Below are 21,572 nucleotides of genomic sequence, written 5' to 3' on the forward strand. Positions count from 1 at the left end.
TATGATTTATTCATGTCACAGCTTTATCACTCGTCCGCGTGCTACCATATAAATATTTTATTGTTTTAACAATCAGTCGAGTACATAACACTGATGGATGTTGCTTAAATCGATACCTTTCAACCCACGCGCGGAGATTTTGGTTGCTTCCGCTGACAGTAGAACGAATTTTCTTGTCCGATTGATGGACGCGAATGAGACCGTTTTGATCACAAAAATGCCCAATACTTTTGTCTTTTCTTAGCTCTTTCATGTTCGAGAAACCTAACCTTTGGTTAGTATATTTAATTTGAGAAGTTATTTATCATGGAATGACAAAAAATATTAAAAAAACTTACAGATGAAAGTTTTTCAGATTCACTTATACTTTTTTCTACTCCCTTCTGTATCGAACGAACGCCGGTGTTAGAGTCCCCGGAGCCAAAAAAGCAGTAAAAATGTAAACATTTTTTAAATCCAAACTAACATTTATTCTACAAAACTGTTTTTATAACTGAAAAGCATTTTTCACTTATTATCACTGTATTATTCTGCTCTGCAATATCTTTTCATTATATAAATTTTTACTGTAGTTTTCTGCCTCATTTGCGGAATCTATATTGTGCACCTAATTCCTCGGAATTGTCTAGACATATTTTATATATAATATTTTCTACCTAAGTGAATTTTAGGTCAAAAGGACAGGTGTTATTTTAAAATAACGAATTACAAAGTGGCCGACAATATTAAAAATAAAAAATAAAAAATCTTTAAAAGTCATTTGTTTCAAAATTTTTATAATTTTGTCTTTTGGCTAGTCTTTTTCTATTATTTAGATTTATTTATTAAAATACTAAAGTTACTTTTTCTTCTGTTGCAATTTAAATAACTTTTTATAGCTTAATTACTAGACATGATTTATAAGGTATTGAAAAAAAAATTTCAAACGGCAGTAAATAGTAGGTGTCATTTTCATACTGCTGGATTTTTTTTCTGCCCTGTTTCGCCGTCATTTTTTTGGTCAATTTATAGGCGTATAGCAATTTTACAAACGAGAACTTTTTTTACCTCTAAACACTGATAAAAATGGTATACTTCCATTTGAAAACAATTACGATTAAGGATTTTTTAATTTAAGTTTTAAATTTTTGTTTTGTTTCGTTTTTTTTTTATATTATCTATACAGACCTTTATCTACAAGGAAATCACATGCAATATACAACAAAGGAATTCCATTATTTTTTATTTTCCGACGAATTCAAAAATACATTACTCTATTTAAAATAAGAAAGTCTTTTACTCTCCACAAAAGTACAAACATCCTGTATACATATCTGTATACAGGTCTGTATGTCTATAAGTGCGTGGTTTATATAGAGAAAATACACATTTTCCAGTCTATTAAATTCGTCACTCATAATGCTAATGGACCATTAACAATACCTAACAGGGCAATTAAGCGAGTATCACATAATTGCCCTATTGGAGACAAGCTGAGTACCTTTTTACGGGCGAATAATGATAATTAGAGCTGTTTTGATAGCAAGCACTACCCTAGTAATTTACTAGCAATCGGTGTTAGTAAAACGCAACACTTCGTTAATCAAACAACCGGTTTAAAGTTCGTTTCATACGTGATGGTGTCAATTTTCCGTCAATTCATTACAATTTCTCCATTCTAGGTTCCCAAAGTTTGATTAACTACCTGGAAAAGATGTGTTGTTATTGGCTTGGGAAGATCAGAGTGGGGGAAGTTCAAATAAATGGTCTGTTAAAATCGAAAACGTATCGATAAAATTTACGTTCCCGGTAGTTAAATTTAAACGTGATGGCTGGGCATACGGAAGAAACAAGTTTACACAAACCCGGACTGCCACGCCGATAAAATATGCCGGGTTGGAGAAAATTTATCCGGAAGTGGTTTGTTTTTGTTATCGACTCACTTTGCTAAATTAATACAATACTCTCAACAAAATTAACTAGGGAATATTCTTGAAACTTTCCGTTTTGTAAAGGGAGGATAAATTAATGATTCGATTTGAAAAACGAGGATTTAAAAAATTAAATCAATTTCGTTCGTTTATTTAATTCCGATTTCACTTGCCATTTTTAATGCTTACGCCTCGATATCACATCAAACACTGAATTGTTACTCCCGGTGTGTGTTATTTATTTCTTTATGGCCGTATTAACCTGGTTTTAAAAATTGGTCAATGGAATAGCAACTTGATTTCTACTGAAAATAATAAAAATACTAATAAAAAATAATTCCAATAACCAACCAAAACTTACTAAAAGGAATTTCAGTCACATTTGAAGATTATCAATTACTTTTTCTTTAACGTATTAATTACAAACGATTTCAATGAAATACATTTTCTAATTAGTGTAAAAACTGGTAAAAAGTGCAAATTGCACAACGCTTACGGAAGGAAACATAAATTCATAACATTTAATATAGTTACTGGGTGTGCTGCAGGAGGTTGTGTAGATGTCTAGTGCCTGTAGGTTCTGCTACTAAGTTAATTAACTCTTTAAGTGGATATATCAGATTATCAAGAGAACAAAAATATACAAAAAGCAAGTTTAGATGGAAAAGACCATGGGTAACTAGTGGTATAATTACATCTATAAGACAAAAAGACCTATACATCCCAAGGAGATAGTCGAAGAGTTCAATAAGTATTTTATTAATGCACAGAACGCTTGCGGGGAGGTTAAAAAAACCAAAAATTGTACTTTTTAAGCAGAAGAAATCTTTGAAAAATAAGGAATTCAGATGGTACATCTAATGCACTTATTAGAAAAACCTATAAACCTGGCATTGTCCGAGGAAGTCTTACAGGAAATTTTTAAGGAATCAATTATTATCCCTCAATATTAATCAGGTTCGAGCGAACAAATGTCGAATTAATGGCCAATTGCACTATTCCATAGTTTCATTTTATTTTTATTCATCAGAAAAAAATAAGTTATTTAACATCAATCAATTTGGATTTAGGAAAAAAAAGTAGGCACAGAAAATGCGTTGATCAAGGTAGCGGACACCAGAATCAGATCATTTAACGATAGTAAAAAGTGTATTATTACTGTTTTTCTTGATTCGGCCACGGCATTCTACACTGTATCGCACCGTATTTGGTTGGAGAGACTCGAAGAATTGGGTATCAGAGGGCTAGCAAAAAAACTGATTAAATCGTACCTGCAAAAGGTAAAGCTATGTGAGACCCTGAACCGATCTTTTGCAGTGTGCCGCAGGGCACGGTTCTGGGGCCAATCTCGTTTACATTACATATGAATGAAATATTTTCTATATTACCAAGGCTAAAGAATTATTAAGTCTGATAAAAAAAATGGTTAGATTATAGTCTACTGTCACTTAATTCAGTCAAAACCCAATTCATTACTTATTCCGTGCCAAAAGTTAAAATATTTAGGGGTAGTTTTTGATGAGAACTTTAAATGTCTTATATCGCTGTGAAAATTGGCAAGTTATTTTATTATTAACTTTATATTTTACTACAAAAATTGGTCAAAGAGTTTCCGTATTAGAATATCTTTTGTAGTATCAATTTTATACTATGGTATATGCGTTTGGGGTACTTCAACCGCTAGCAATAAGTATGAAATGTGTTTTAATAGTATATTATGCGACAAGTGCGGTAAACGGCATTTGAGTCATGAGTTTATTTGACACGAGCGGAGCGAGCTTTTAATAAATGAGTGAGTTAAAAAGTTTACCGAACGTGTTGCGTACTATATTTTTTCTACGACCGTTAGTTTTTGGGTACATTTTTGCAAAACAACACGAACACATTCACTGACATGACTGTCAGAATTGACAAACCTCAAAATTTAAACCGTGAGGTAAAATCTCCGAAAACATCCGATTGTTCCCGGAAATGTTCGAAATGGCTCGTGGATCCGTGGGAAACGAGACTCACGTGGTAAAGTGACGCTTTTCGCTCGGAAGATCGGTGTATAATTAGGTATTTTATAGAAGGGTATAGAAAAAAATAATATTATTCAAAAAGCGAAAATACTAAATATTAACAACATCTATATTAAAATAGTCATCGGGCTACTAACAAAATCTTAACAAAATTCCTAAAGAAACAATCAGCCATTCAGTACAAACCAAATGTGTATCAAGTCACGCCATGCCAGTACCAATTACAAAATTTCACAAAACACTTCATTGCAAAGAAGTCTTTTGTGTGCAGCGCTTGTTGACTCCTGACAAATTAACTTTGAATAAAATCAAGTGAGTGATAGATTCAATAATGATTTAATTTAAAAAATAACTAGTAATTAAGTTGTATTAGAGTGAGCAAATGCACACACATATTTCGCAGATTCATTGTGCATTTGATGTCTTTTTGAATCTCTTATCAAATTGCTAAAATAAATGTTACCTTACTTTACCTTAATTAGATAATTTAAATCTTTACAATTCCTTTTACATGGTGTGAATTCAATTTGTTTCAATTAGTTTTAAAATGTAATCGTAGTTTGGTCATCCAGCTATGAATTGTAGTAATGGCAATATAATTTTTTTTGTGTAGCTAGTTAACTTCTAACGTATTATACCAGAATGCGAAACTATGGCATCTATATAATTTAAAGACGTATGGTCTGTTCATATATATAGCAAAGTGACCAATTGATTTGGAATGGGATTATCCAAGGGTGGTCATTAGCATACAATGCAACAAGATTATTTCCTAAAGTTTCCCAATTTTAATTCAGGTAAAATTGTGGTCCGTAATAGAAAATAATTTTATACCTACCTGTGTTTAATATTCTTTGGTTAGTAAGTAGTTAGTAAGCAATCTTATTTCGTGTGTAATACAGCGTATGTTGAATCGGGTGCGAATTATACAAAATATGTGCGAGTGTAGTGTATCTCAGGATATGCTCCCGCCCAAATGTAGAAAACACTATTCTATTGAGACTAAAGAAGTTATAAACAATGTTTATTTGACTCTCATCGAACGTGGTGTCAGCAAGCAAGCATCTTTTGAAGAAACGGCCAACATCAACTGTATGGAAAATTGTGAATACTCCCATTTCAGCGAGGAAAAAAAGAAGCGATGCTGACATTTTCTCGAGTGTAGATGAAAGTGATCAAGATATAATACGGCGTAAAATTTACCAGTTATACGAGGAACAAAGAGTGCCTACATTGGATATCTTGGCTTGAAAAAGATGAAACCCGTGTTAAATGTGGCAGAACTACCTTATGGAAGTGTATTCAACACATGGGCTTTAGATTTAAAAAAAACTGTCAAAAGGCAAGTTTTAAAGGAATCTTTTAGAATTCGGACTGGAATATCTAGAAAAAATTAGGATTTACAGAGAACAACAAAGGCCAATTATTTACTTGGATGAAACCTGATTCGACACTTATGATACCCCGGAAAAAGGTTGGGTTGACTCAACTGACAAGTGTAAAACAAACGCGCCATCAAAAAGAGGTAAAAGAATAACAATTTTGCATGCTGGCTCTAAAGATGGTTGGATTCCAAATGGACTTTCTCTGTCTGCGAAAAATATTAAAGATTCTTCTCTGAATTACCATGAAGATACCACCGCTGATTCATTTGAAAGTTGGTTTAAAAACAAACTAGTTCCAAACATTCCTCCTAATAGCGTAATTATAATGGACAATGGAAGTTATCACAGTAGATAGTTGACTACAACCCCTTCCTTATGTGACACAAAAGCAACAATCCAAAACTCCATGTATAATAACGACATTTATTTTCACGAAGATTATACCAAAAAGCAATTAATTGAGGTTCTACAAAGCTTGAACCTACAAAAGGAATACGTCTGTGATAATTATGCAAAAAATCTAGGGCATACAGTTTTAAGGCTTCCCCATTACCACTGTATATTTAATCCAATTGAACATGTTTGGCACCAACTAAAATCTGCAATTCGTCGTAACAATGTTTTTCCCCGTGTAAACTCCAATATCCTCAAACTTATACAAACCGAAGTTTTTAACATCTCTCCACGAAGTTGGGCAAATTCTGTTAAATATATAGAAAAGCAGAACAATCGTATATCCATATTGCAAATAATATAGAACAAATAATAATTAGAACAGGCGATGACAGCGATGGTGATACTGATATATTATGTGAATAATTTTAAGTAATTTAAGTAGGTAATAAAAATAATTTGTAATTTTATTTTAGATTTAAACACAAATCCATACATAAATAAATAAATATTGTTTCGTATCTTTCCTAACAAAACCCCAAATAATTAAATTCTAAGCAAAGTACGGACCTGTTCGGCCATATTTCATTCTTACAGCTTGCCCGGGTCTTTCCTTAATTCGTATCAGTTAGTCACTTTCTTATATCTATGAACAGACTTAACCACCTTGTAGTTCCTGAAATGTGTAAAACCACAAATAATTAAAAATCGGCGTAAAATAAAGGGCCAATTAACCCCAAACAATAGTTTAAGCGAAACCAAAACTAACCGCCAGGTATTAAATTGCTGTTCACTTGGCGTAGTCGAATTTGGCAATCTAAAACTTCTTACGTGCCATCAAGGCTGCGAAATGGGCGAATTTAACCCCCATTTAGCGATTTCCCTTTAAACAGCATACAACATAACAATTGAAACATAAAACTGTAGTTAAAGATAATGACTCAATACGAAAAACATTCCCTTCAAGACCTGGGTAGAACTGGAAGGGGCTTTAAGTTACCGTAACCGTAATTATCCGTCATAAAAGGAACGCCGAAAGTGTTCAGCTATCACGGCACAATTTTGTCATTTTCAACTGCCTGGAAATTGTGGAACCGCTGGAAATCTTCGCATTTATTATGAAGATGTCACACACACTGCTCTACACTAGTTAATACCGCGAGTTTACGTTACCAGCGGTGCAAGATGTATTTTGATATCATTATCTACGTTTTTTTTTGTTAGCTTGAGCTATACTAGTACAGAAGTAAAATACCCTGCTTAAAAAAATCACAATCAAAAAAGTATATTTAAGCCAAATATTTTCCAGGAACTTTCGTAAAATTTTCTGCAAACCGCATTGTGTTAATTCTATTCTCTCCTGCAGTTTTGTTTGATTTGAAAGACTTTAAATGCCATTACCATACCATTCTCTATTTTCCATTTGATAAAAACCAAAATATTTCTAAAATGCTATTATTTTTTAAGGTATAGTTTCTTTTGTAACTTCTGGTGCAATGCTCCTTTACATTTGTTTGAAAGTGATCCGAGGAAGATATTTCATTGACGTCTTTTTCGATGAAATAGGAACCTAATGAAACCAGGTCCAACCAAGGATGCATACAATGTAATTCCAAGAAACAATGCCAAAATAACAGGTGCTACTGCGTTTTATGTCGTATCAAATGTTAAAATGCCTAAATGAGCTTGGATCCCGAAATAGAATAGAATAGGAATAATAGGCGAATTCAGAGTCAAGCACTTACAAAAATACCAAAGATTGCAAGAACGCCAAAAATTAAACCTAGGTAGGCATGACATTTCGATATCAATTAAGCAATAGGATAGGATATTACCGGTTATCAATTTAAACCTTTCATGCTCTTTGCTTCATCCCTGAAAGAAAAGCAGGGAATGGGAGTAGTTATTGTGTCGCTGGGACCTGACAGGTCGGGACATTTGAACTACTCCATACACTTCCATATATATCTTATTATGCTTAATATAGACGTATAGTAGAGTTATATGGAGGAATAGAAGATGTATATGAGATACAGGAGACGTATATTCAGTCGTTCATTTTTTTTAATCAATTTTCGAATTCTTTGTCAAATGTCATAACTCATGAGCAAAACAATAAAAAACAGAAATTTTATTTTGAAATGAACGAGCAAGTAGCTAATGCCGGTAAAATTCTTAAATTGTCGCAATTACATTTCTGTTAGTAACAAAAGTGAATAGGGGCCATCTAATCTAATCTAATCTAATCTAAGAACTCAAGAAGTTTGTTGAAGTGGAAGTTGTTTAACGCAAAATATGCAAAGAAACTCATTACAAGATCCACAGTATTAAAATTTAGAAAAAAATTATAGAGATATTTTTTATGAATTCTAAATATTTTCTATAAATTTTCGCCCAGTTTTAGTCACTGAAGGTCGACACACTCGAAGAATTGTAATTTTTATTTTTATTGGATGTGGAGACAAAACGAGAACTCAAGAAGAAGTTTTTCATTTGTTTAACGCAAAATATCGAGAAATACGCATTACAAGATGCACAGTGAGTAAAACTGGGAAAAAAATTATAGAAAGTATTTAGAAGTCATAGAAAATATTTCTATAAATTTTCTCTCAATTCTACTACTGTGGATCTTATAATGGGTATTTCAGGATATTTTGCGGTTAACAAATTACAAACTTCTTCTCAAGTTCTCGTTTTGTCCCCATATCCAATAAAAATTAAAATTACTTCCGAGTTTCATTTAGATGCCCCATATTCGCTTTCTTAACTGACAGACATGTAATTGTGACAATTTAAGAACTTAACTTTAAAAAGTCAGAGATATAAGATATAATCTGCATGAATTAATTCTGCGTGAAATTTGACATACAATTCGAAAATTCATTTAAAACAATAGGGTTCCATTTAAAAAAAGAAACTTGGTATAGGCATCTACTTTTTCGTCTAATCAAAATGAATTTGGTCCATATTTTAGTCATATAAGACATATTGAGATATAATTGAAGTATATATCAGGAGTAGGTCAAATGTACCGCCCTGAACAATTTCGGAAACATATTTTTTAATGAAAAAATTAGCAAATTGCAATAAGCAAAAAGATTTATAACAGTAGTTGATCTAGCTATCATCAATGTAAGGAAAAATTCTCAAAGAATTTTGACAAAATGAAATCAAAAGCGTCAGAACAAAATTTCCATTTAACGAAGCTATTAAATCAATCCCTTTTTGGAACACCTTTTGCCCGCACTAGATCACGTCGGTACATCCACAAAACTCGAGATTTATTATTAATAGGAGATCCGTATAACTTACCCCAACATTGAAACTTCGACCTAGACGTTTTAATAGAAAATTGATTGATTGATTCGTATTTAATTCGAAGTTAAGCGGTGTTGATAATTTATAACTGTTAAAACTTGCTTATTACGAAAATAGCATTTAAATAGTGAAAAACAACCGAAATTTAATTGGAGTATCAGTCGGGGCATCTAATCTTCTGTAAAAGTCGAATCGACCGTAAACGACACGACCAGATGGAATTTTTGCAAATGGTTATTCAGAAATATACTGTAAATTGAAAACAATACTTTATAGAACGCTGAAGTTAAGTTTTCGTTCTTCCATTTTCTCGTTATACACGGTATTCACCTAAAACGATCCATTCGAACTGTATTAGTATATAAGCTGGACACAAATACTAGTTCGATGTTGTCTTTCCTTATTTTTCAATTTCAATTTAGTATAAATATTCCACTTCACTACTCTTGTTAATATTTTTAAAATCTTTAGTTGTTGTAAGTTTTGTTATAACTTTACCTGTTAACAGTAGTCTCTAGGCAAAGCGTGAGATAAAATGTTTAATGCAGCTATAACTTAAGAAACAGTATTTAAAATAAAACCAACACAACTAAATGAACTGGACGCAACAATACTTTTAACTACTTTCATCCCCGACCAACATAATAAAAAGTATATCACAATTAAATTAGAGCAAAAAATGTTCAGATATTTATAGTTATTTATTGCTTTATGACAGCTGTTTCATATCGATATCAATATATATAAACAGGAAGTAATAGATGCTTAATTACCGTTGTAGGGCTATAAATTTAAATTTCACAAGGGATTCGCATTTAAATCCAATTGGTCATTAAGTAATAGAACAAATTTAGTTTTTTGCTTTTTCATTCATATTGCAAAATACCAAAATTATCGTCAACCTTGTGGATTTCTGAATTTAAATGAATGGCATAGTTAGAATAGGAACTTTTATTTTAATACGCTTTTCGTGTTCATTAATGCGTTTCCTAAATGTTCCGCCTGTTTGTCCAATGTAAATTTTGGGGCATGATCCATATTTCTAAAAATTTTATTATGGTATTTTCAGTTTTAAATGCAATCTTTAGACCAAATTTAGATAGATGTTTCGACATTTTCTTGCTAGATTCTCTTATGTATAGTCGGTACGATTTGCGATGGCATAGTCGGTCAAAAAATCAAGAAAGAAGATGCCTCAGTATTTTACCTGCTTCCACTCCTATACTGAGGATGGCAAAACCCACCCTCGTATGGTACACTCCGCGTGTTACTAAGACTTTCGAAAACCGCAATCGATTTCGATGAATTTCAACCATTTATATTTATATTTCATTTACCCGACTTGTGAATTACTTATTCATTTTTTTCCTTTATTGAGAAAAATGTCATTAGTAGAAACCCGTTTAAGAAAAATATTAGCAAAAATACAATTAATCGCAACAACTATTGGTCTTTCTTCAACTGAAGACGATACTTTCTTACAAAATTTATTATTCTTATTTATTATTCCGATTATTTAGAATTTCTCAAACATCACCAAAGCATAATCTCAGTTTTATTATCTGACAATGATCTGTCAAGGACGCAGATTTTAGCATAGAAGACCCAATTGGCGACGGTTTTTTATGCAATTTTTAAAAACTAAAAACTTCGGTGGTCATGCTAATCTAAAATTGGTTGATTCAACGCTTCTAGGATGTCAAGTTTCTCCAAAATTGTTGTAACGCTTATAACAGCATTAATTATTGCGTGAATACTAGCAAAATGTGTCTTGTGCAAGGGTGATCACGCTTTTTATAGGTAAATGTGTTAATTTTGTAAAAATCATCATATCTGTTGGAACTGTTTGAGCGCTATCCACGATATCAAAAACTGTCGTTCGCCAATATCTTGTCGTAAGTGCAATCAACGACATCATACGCTTTTGCATTTTAAACCGCTCATTTCTCCAAACCGTTCCAATAGCTTGCATAACATTTCGAATACTTCGTCAAGCACTGCGCAAACGAATAAGAGTCCTCAGAGTTTATTTACTCAAACTTCAAATGAACCTACTGAGAATGTAACCGCTTTACCCGCTTTGGAAAAAATTGTATTGGCTTGCAATACCGCCCCATTTGAACGACATATTTTGTTATCTACGGCTTTGACTGAAACTAGTTTCTTCCGAAATTCTTAGACGTTTGTTAGATTCCGGTACTATGACGTCCTTTATTACATAAAGAGCTGTCACTCGTTTATTGAACTTACAGACATCGGTTGCAAACAATCATTTACCAATAAAGGTTCGGTTGGGCACTTTTTTCATCCAGTAGGAAAATTAAAAATTGCCTGTGTTGTAGACGCTTTCATATTAAACAAGATTTGGATAAGGAATTTTCGCAAAATCGATGTAAATATATTGTGTACACACCCTGTATAAAGCGTGTTTTACTTATCGCCGAATTTCAAAGTAACGACAAACATTGATAAGTATAAAAAATTGTACAAGTAAGAACGATTTCCAATTATATTATTCCAAGTATCTCACGCACCCAGTATGATACACGAAACCTGAAACTCTCTCTCCCCCCCTCTCTCTCTCTCTCTCGACACAATATTCGAGACTGTTTAAACCAAATGATCCCATGTTTTTCATTTACGGCTAATAATTGAAAATGGCAATTTTCAGAGTCACCCATAATTGACACACCCTGTAAATAATTGAAAAAATTCTGTAAATGGAGGTTATAGCCCTGAATCTTCCACGTTTCCTGGTCCAAGAATTTTTCTAAAATAGTAAATGGTTTTCGAGAAAATAAGTTTTCTATGAAACCATGCAGTGCGCCGTAATAATCAATGACGTCATGGCGATTTTCTCAAATATCCCTAGTAGCGTATGTAATAGACAAAAACCGCAAATACAAAAATTGTAGCTCTTGATGCGGCCTATGACACTGATTAAACGATTTTTGATTTGCGGTTAATAATTTACTCTATAAAAGAACAATTTTCTAGGCCTTTTAGATTTTTGCCTATAATTTGAAAACCCTGTACATAATCGAAAAAATGCCTGAAATAAATGTTATTGCACTGGATCTTCCGCGTCTGCCGGTTTTGCCGATCGGGTGAACGATTATGGAAGAAAACACATCTTAGTCTTTCAGTTATAACCAATTTTCAATAATTGGGGGACCCATTTTTCAGTTTTATTGAATTTTCGGCGCACCATTTATATTTTTGAAAAATTGTCAAAAATAAAAACTTATGGAGCCGTATCTTCTGGTTCAAGAATTTTTTTGGTCTCGTAAACAGTTTTTGAAAAATTTAGAATACTTCCTGACCCTCAATAGGTTCCGTCACGGGGCAAAGCTGTATGCGCATATATGTGCCAAATATGAAGTCGATTGCTTCAAATTTCGGACATTAATCGTGTTTCATAGCAATGTCAGCATTTCTTATAGGCTTATGCATCTCGTGGAGGGTTAAAAACCAGGTAAATCTCAATTTCGTAGCCCAAACGGTTACAAAGTTATTCCGAAAAAAACAAAAGACGAGAACGGAGAACGTCCAACATACAAAAAAAAATCCAAGCTGATCATTTCTGTACCAACAACGGTCCCCTGGGACTTACCGTTACCGAGATATAAAATTTTTATACGAGCGTAGATTACATTCGAAAAATTCGATTTCATCGATTTTTGAAAATAACAAGATTTGTGATGATATCCCTGCCTTCTTAACAATATAAAAGTACCGGATCCATAATTATCTAAAATTATCCTTAGACGGTCATATGCGTAGTAGAACAGACGAGGTTGATGCTGTTAATACGTATCATGGTTATATTTTAATGGGAAAGATAGATGATACTTTTCAAAGAAGTACACGGCTTCCATGACGTTTCAGAAGCTGCCTGTATGATCGGATGCCCTTTCCGCTTTCACAGACATTCCGATGACTAGACCAACAAGATTTTTGGCCCGGAATATTTTCATACTTTCAAGAGAAGAATAAATGGACCAAGACTTCCGCTTTCCCGGATTTAGGCCACCTAGTATTAGTTGAAAACGAAAATACGCTTCCCTAGTGAAGCTGTGTTGACTTCTTCAGAGCTTGACTGAAACTGGCTCTGATTTTACTCTATACCTGCTTTTATATTGTTTGACGGGAGCGGAGCTAAATGAGACGCATAAACACCGTCTCGGATGACTGATTCCCATTTTGGCGACAGGTAAAGACCTGAGTCGCGGTTAAGATTACTTGGTGGTTTATAGATTTCTATAGACTCTCGGATTTTTCGTTGGTACAAGAATTGATTACATGCAAGAATTTTAGTTTTATCGAATAAAATTTTATGTCTGGTTTCGTGATTGTGTTCGGCAACTGCTGATGAGATTATTTGTCTTTCATGTTCTTTGAACCTACTTGATATTTTTCATCCAGTCTTTTCAATGTATTCTTTGCCGCATATGCATGGAATGATGTAAACTCCTGGCATCTCAACTGGAATTTCGTCATTGACGGATTGAATATGTTGAGAGATTTTTGGACAAATAGTATATAATTTTTATTTGGTTAATCGTCGAATAATGTTTAGTAAAAATAATTCATTTTCTTTTTCTCGAACCAAATTACTTTGCTTCGAAAGTAGGTAGGTGGCTTTTATAGCTTTTTTTTCTTTTACTAATTATTATTCTTTTTTGAGCTTTTGATAATTTTTTTCGGGGAGGAGGAATGTTACACCCAATCATAACTTTTAAATGCGGATATGCGATATTTAAAAAAATAAATAAGAACTAAAAGTTCAGAAATTCAAGAAATTATATATTTTTACATGTCAATTGTTTTGATAACACCGTGTCTTTATTAAATGTTTGATAAAGACACGGTGTTGTCGATACAATTGTCATGTAAAAATATATAACTTCGTGAAAATCTGAACTTTTAATTCTTATTAATTTTGATAAATGGATTTTCATCAAGTAAATGGTACAAGACATTAAGCAGTGATCAGAGACAGGGCTCATATCTAAAACTCTCGAGTCAGAAACCCGCAAAATCCCAAAAAAGCGTACAATTATTTAAAATCACGCTGTGTTTTATTTTTAATTTATAGACATTAGAAATATATCTCTAATGTTAGTAACAAGTACAATTACAATATTTTTAAAACTTTAACGAACACATAAATTGGGCCTTAATACGCAAATTTAAATTTTGCTACGTAGAAACCAACCAACATTTTTGAGTGTCCGGAGTTATATTAAAACATTAAAACACTTGGGAAAATACACGCACTAACAAATTCTACTCTTTAAAAAACATCAGCCCCCTCACCGAAGACAAACAATATTAATTTATCATATAAAAAAACATTCCCCTACGTTATTTTTAGCAGACGCTCGCCAGAAAAAAAAAAAAACATCACAATTTATCCAAGCAATTTGGACGAAGATTTGCCCTGAATCCTAATTGAATCGTTCATGGGTTCACTTCCATCTGACAAAAGGGTTTGTTTTATCCTAAAAGCAAATCTGAATGTGTGTCCTGAGAATAAAACAGTGGCGTTTTTAGGACCTACCAATAAGAGAGACCGATATCTACCGCGGGGGCAAATTCTCGAGAGTAAATTTTTATACTTTTATACCGACACGTCGTGTGGAATATTAAACGGAAATAAAACGTTTTAAAAGGGCAATATTTGAAGTTGATGACCCGTGATTTAAATGACAATCCCTCTATTATTCTCCTAGTAAGTCACCTATTCTAAGATTTTTTTTGTCACATACAGGAAATATTTTTGCACATCCATTTAGAAATTTTATTATTACATAAAACATACACATAAAACCATAGAAATCGCTAATTTATACATAAATTTGTATCACATTTTCAAGTAAATCCAAAATAGTCTAAAATAGCATTTCCGAGGTATTTGACTCAAAAGGAATTAGATTCGGCTAGGGAGGAGATCGTGATGGATGAGGACAATAACAATGAAAGTCGTAAGTATCATTCCATTCCATTCCTTGTAAATTTATGCTAAAAATAAAGTGAAAAAAGATTTACAGAACATATTGACGCGGTCTATATTCCACCCGACGTGGATACCTTGACTGACGACGAAGACATGAACGATAAAATAAATCTACAAGAGTTTGGGGACCCAACTGATATAGTTGGAACTTTAGAGTTACATACACCGAATGATACAGATGTCCTTCGACAGTCCTGTAATTCATCAACTACTGAACCTGAATGGGACTCAACAGATGATGAAACCCTGGAATTCAAAAAAAGACGTATGCTTTCTGCAAACGAGAGGCTTGCTTCTACTGTCAAATGGAAGAAAGGTCTGATTGAGTACACTCACACACCTATATCCGATAAATTTAGATCATATGAGGAACTAAAAGATAGGCTTTCTGGAAAAACTCCGCTTGAAATATTTTTTATGTTTTTGGATGACGAAGTGATTGATTTGATTTTAAAACTTACATTGCTTTGGGACTTTGAAAAACTGATAAAACAATTACTCAAAGAAATCTTGCACCTGCCATAGATGAAGTGCGTTATGATAATCAAGGTCACCTCATGATTGTACATGCTAGTAAAGCCCGAAGGAGCTGTAGAATCTGCCACGGCCACACAATTTACGTTTGTAATAAGTGTAATGTGCATTTACATACTTCATGCTTTGTAAAATATCACCAAAAATGAAACCGGGTGTTACCAGTGGTGCCCTCACGCACCATAAAATATTATGCGTTTTTTTTGTATCAAATCAGGTTCTATTTGGAAAACAATCTACTTTTAGTTGTTTACTGTCGAATTTGAACTTTCTTTTGTATATTTATGTATAAATTATATGTTACATCTTATATGCCTCAAAATATTATTTAATGTTTTTTCCCAGTGGTGCGTTTTTAGTATTTTTTTATATGTTTCGAGTTTTTATTTTTTTTTTGACACATGTAATGTATTCAACAAACAGAGCAAAAAAGTATTTTTTAATTTTTTTATGCTTGGGATAATATGGGTTAATTAGAAAAAATAATGGCCCTAGAAGATTCATCACTAAAATGTAATGTAAAGTACCTAACTCGAAATGGAATCTTTCGTATTTGCTACTTGCAAATGATATAAACTATCTCCGGTGTATTTTCATCCCTCTGAATGATTCTTTTCGTTTTATTCTCAAAAATATTAGGATTTAAGGCTCTTTGAATAAAATTACAATTACAATTTACAAACTAAATTTTTTTAAGGAACGTTTACTAGAGTAACAGTACATTTTCTCAATGAGGCAGTTGGACTTTCTTCAAGAACTACGATTATAAAATGAAACATTTATTTTTAATAGTTTTAGTTTAATAGAATTAGTTGAAAACCTGATAGAAGGACTCATAATTGATAATATTTAAAATTAAATAAATTAAATAGGTTTCTTCCATTATTAGTCTTAAGACGGTCATTTCTATTTTTCTAATTCTTTTTAATGAAGGTTTAAGTAACATTTCCCTTTCCCAAAGTCCGTTTTTGAATGTGTATTTCGAATTTTTACAAGCAAACAACTAACAAATAAAATCTAAAGCCGCAAAGTTTTTTACCTTATTTTCATACGAATCGGAGATAACTTCAATTTTGTTTTGTTCTAATTGCCCTAAATGTCGAGAGTCGAATTAAAACACCTGGTATACGTAATATATGAAAGGATAAATGCGTCGGACAGTTGAAAAGGTAGAGATGTTAGGACCACATATGAACTGGAGATGAAATAAACGGGACCAAGTAATAACAACCCTGCGGACGGCGTTGGGAGAACTTCAGTCTTAAGGGACTAGATTACTGAAGTTGAACTGAATAATTCCTGGTCGCGACACATTCCAATCTGGTCGGTCGGGAATTGTCCATAGGTTTTCTTTGTCGGATTTGTGAGACAGTTGCGAGTTAAATCTGATGACTATCCGTCTTGCATAACAAGTAGATGGCGTGTAAGAGACTGACACCCAATTACTGAGGATACGAATGAGGTTTAGCGCTTCGGAAAATAAAGCCCGCCGAATTTGGAGTAGAAAACAAAAGCAAATGGCCGTTGCCGGATCGACTTTCCACGGTTTTTCTCGACTTTTTTGCCCGCCTAATAATGCCCCTCCGTTCGGAAATTTTTAAGCTGGATTACACAATTTTTTCCTGTCCAAGACGTTCCTACCGTCTATGTTGGACCATTGATTATAAATATTAAGAAAAAATGTAATGAAAGTTTTTAAATGTTTATTAATTACTCAGCACCTATTACTTAATATTTACCACTCTGTATAATAGCAATGTAGATACCAATTTTAATAGCTTCTACTGAAAAGATAAAGAAGCAAAACAAACAACCGTTAGGTACAATAAATATAATTTTTTTATTGTATTTAAACCGATTTCAAATTAATTCTGTTGAAAATTATGCCCGAATCTAAAAAGGTGGAAAACATTTTTGTTTCACATTCGTCTGCCAAAAAGATGGTTTCAAAAAATACAAATCAATATAATACAATCATCATATATCATATAACAACAACAAATAACGACATACTTTTTATAAAACTTGTGGATTCCTTCTGCAGCGGTTTTTGTCGAGTCGAACTTACTAACGTTTCGCCACTCATCCTGTTGGCTTCTTCAGAGCTTGACTGAAACTGGCTCGCATTTTACTCTGTACCTGCTTACATATTGTTTGTTCCATCACAAAATACACTTCACCACAACCTTCCAATAGCAATGAAGCCGAAAGCAATCCCACATATAAAAAGTTCTAAAGAAATATAAAGTCAAAACCAGATTAACCACTTGTCCAAAAATCTCTCAATATCTTCGATCCGTCAAAGACAAAATTCTATTTGAAATGCCAGGAGTTTACAGCATTCCATGCATATGCGGCAAAGAGTACATTGGAGAGATCGGACGAAAAATATTAACTAGGCTCAAAGAACATGAAAGAGCGAGCCTAAGACAAATAAACTCATCAGCAGTTGCCGAACACAATCACGAAACCGGACATAAAATTTTATTCGATAAAACTAACAATCTTAAATACAACTCAGGTCTTTACCTGTCACCAATATCCATCCATCCATCATCTGAGACGGTGCTTATGTCCCTCATTTAGCTCCTCCCTAATCAAACAATATACAAGCAGATACAGAGTAAAATGCGAGCCAGTATCAGTCAAGCTATGAAAAAGCGAACAGGATGATTGGCGAAACGTTAGCTAGTTCGACTCAATAAAAGCCAACGCTGGAGGAATCCAGAAGTTTTATAAAAAGTACTACTTACAGTAGCCGGTGGAAGTTTCTTGAATAATTAAATAACAACATTTCTAGTAGGAGAAAAAAGAGGACTATGTTACATTCATTCAGTAGTGAATTACATACAACTAGATAAACACGATACCACTGAAATTTTAGTCAAATAGTATTAATTGTACTATTTATTATTACGAATATAATAGGCTTTATTCGATTTATCCAACCATTATAATCCGACGAGTTTTCACTAAATGTATAAATATATAAACACTGACAAATTCTTAATAAACGATCCTATCACAATTGGCGTTTTTTTTAGAATTTGGCCGTGTTCTTAAAATTCCAATTTTTAATTTTAAGAACAGTTTTTTGTGTAGTAATTTAAACAATTCTGAAATATTTATTGACAGAAATAAAAATATCAATTGAATTACAAACAGAATAATTTAAACTCTATTATATTATTATAATTACTGAAATAACTGACAAAATATTTTTCCATGTATGTATTCCTTACTTACATATATAAATTGCTATGAAGTTGACTAGTACTAATACTACTAGTAGTACTACTATTAGTACTAATTTTCTTAGTCGCAAATCCATTGTTTTTCTGAATATTTCACAAATTTTCGATAATTTTTTTGATTTCTAAAACTGAGATCAGAAAGAACAAAATATTCTAAAGAATTTTTCAGCTGAAAAAATATATTGCCCGGTACATATTTTGTTGGTGTCGATTTTATATCCTCAAATTTTAACACGTTCCGATAATCGTTTGCCCTGAAACCATTTTTTATTTATATATCCATTATACTTGACTGTTAATATTGAATTTAAAGGAAATTATAACTTGATCGATTCCAAACAAACCTGGAAAATCTAAATCGATGGCATGAAATATCTAAGTATCTACAGTCACGATTTCGTAAGTTCGAATATGATGAAATTCCAGAAGTGCCGAAACTGACGAAAAGAAAATATCATTAAAACTTTTTTCCGACTAATTGGGCTTACGAGTGGGTTATTTCTAATAAATTAATTATACGTATATCGAAAATTAAGAAATAATATTACCTTTGAACTAACTACAGGAAAAACATTTGTCACCCAAAACTGACGCGGTTACGCAACTGTCATTTGAATCACAGCCTTCTTTAATTGCTAAACCGTCTTAGCGGCATGTTCAAAACTTAATAAAATCCAAATCTCCTCTTTTAAATGTTGGATATTTATTGCCCACATGTCATTCCATTAATTTTAATATCTTTTTACTGCGGAGCGACTAAAAAGTCACTTGGGATGGAAAATCTGGATCCAATTTCAAATCGTCTATTAGATTTTATCAAATTGGACTTTTTGTCACTTAAGAACATGGCTTGAGACAATTTAATTCTCAAAATGATGATTCTCAAAAGTATGAAGTAAAATTGATTTAACCCGCTTTGACTAAACTTGATATGTAGTGAGATAAATTAAATAAACCACACACAATCAGGGTTGGCTCCGGGGCACAAAGCTGTTACGTATTCAGTAAAACGACATTGATTTGTAGTTCTAGTATGACCCGAAACACCGAAGATTGGTAGACAATTGTCTTTGTTTATAATATTGTCAATGTGTACAAATATTGTGCAAAAAAGTAAGGTTTGGTTTTTTTTGCATTTTGCATTAAGTTAAAAATATCTTTACATAATATCTTCTCATTATTGGCTTTTATATAAACCATATATTCATCTAATGTAATTGACGTCTCAAATTATGAATTAAACACCCACAAACTAATAGCGCGGCGAATCCGCCAGAAGTAGGTATCTAAGTATTCCAGAATAAGTATTATATATACTACATTAATATCAGTTAACAACAAATTCTGAAAATTGTGGAGGTAATGATAAGAATTAAACTTCGAGATAATTAATTTCATTATTTATACATAATTTTATCTTATTACAATATATTATTCAGAGGATAAAAAAAAATAATATTAATGGCAATCAATTATAAAAATGTGCAGGGCCTATTTTTATAATAGATTCTTTTTCCGCTCAAAGAAATATGCAAACTCGTAAATTGTTATATCAATTTAACAAGTCTCTTGGATAGAATGTGCTAATATTTTTTTACCTTTTAAACACTTAACGGCGTCATTCAAATTTACCACGATACTTGATAGTTTGAAAATGCTCCTTAGTATGGCTCTGCTTATGCAAATGCTGAACAAAGGGATAATCGCGCATGGAAATTGCACAGACCATCAAGATCCATGGAGGGAATAAACCAACGGCCTGACTATGCGCGCTCGCATGCCGAATTGATGCACGTTGTCAGATGTTTCGATATTTACTGGCCGAGTAGTAAATTTTGTTTACTCATTTTTACACTCATTTCATTTGTTTTTATTAAATAGTTTGTCGATATTTTTTGAAAAAATCCTTCAAAATATATAGCAAAAATTTTGAACCAGAAAATGTTATTGACAATTAATAGCAGACGCGATAAGTTGAGGTATGACAGTTAAGGTACATAACTAAAAAGAGTTAATTATACAAATCCGGTTATACTGGAATAAAAAATAAAAGAATATGAATTACCGGCATGTAAAACTTGCCAAAAAGTTGGCAACTCAGGAAACACGGACGGTCTGACAACCGCTTCCTATTCTCACCCCACCACAGTGCAGTTGCCGCTGTTGGGTGGTGTTCATAAATAAACACATTAGTGTTATTTCCTACTTAAAACAAGTTTGTGCATTAGTATTGCATTGTTTTCACACACCTAACCTACATAAAATGTATTTTCGGTGTCCACTTTAACAGATCATGAAGCTGAGCATTTAGTAGTCGTATCTTGACCAGAAAACCAAGTGCCAGAGGATGGTCCATGCATTTCTTTATGTAGTCGCTGTACTATGGGGTGTAATCTCAATAAGTGGTCAAGAAGCAACAACAAATATTTATTTTACCACAAGTGCAACTGAAATCGAATTTACCAAAACTACAGAGGCCAATGACACAGCTACTCTTAATTTTACAGAACCCAGTCCACCAAGAAACCTTACTGTTCGAGATGCCACAGACACTTCCCTTCTGTTACAATGGTATATGCCGGAGAGAACTAATGGAATACTTGTAGGCTACAGGATATACTATACCTATGGAAATTATACTGATACAAGGACCGATAAATCAGATCCCCACAACCCAATCAAGACATATCTTCTCACTGACTTGAGTAAGTACAGCTTACATATTCTTGTAATTCAAC

The 21,572-nt window shown here is 32.8% G+C and overlaps 1 protein-coding gene across 3 annotated transcripts in view; it reads left to right on the forward strand.

The window, feature by feature from the left end:
• LOC132708575 (tyrosine-protein phosphatase 99A) overlaps positions 1–21,572 on the forward strand; it is a 455,230-nt gene that overhangs the window by 418,864 nt on the left and 14,794 nt on the right. For all 3 annotated transcript variants that reach the window (XM_060680970.1, XM_060680971.1, XM_060680969.1), the window contains exon 8: positions 21,342–21,539. In XM_060680970.1, coding sequence (XP_060536953.1) covers positions 21,342–21,539 — 198 coding nt within the window. The remainder of the gene's footprint in view (positions 1–21,341; positions 21,540–21,572) is intronic.

The sequence above is a fragment of the Cylas formicarius genome, unplaced genomic scaffold (assembly GCF_029955315.1).
Source record: "Cylas formicarius isolate icCylForm1 unplaced genomic scaffold, icCylForm1.1 PGA_scaffold_12__32_contigs__length_19106922, whole genome shotgun sequence".
Lineage (NCBI taxonomy): Eukaryota > Metazoa > Arthropoda > Insecta > Coleoptera > Brentidae > Cylas > Cylas formicarius.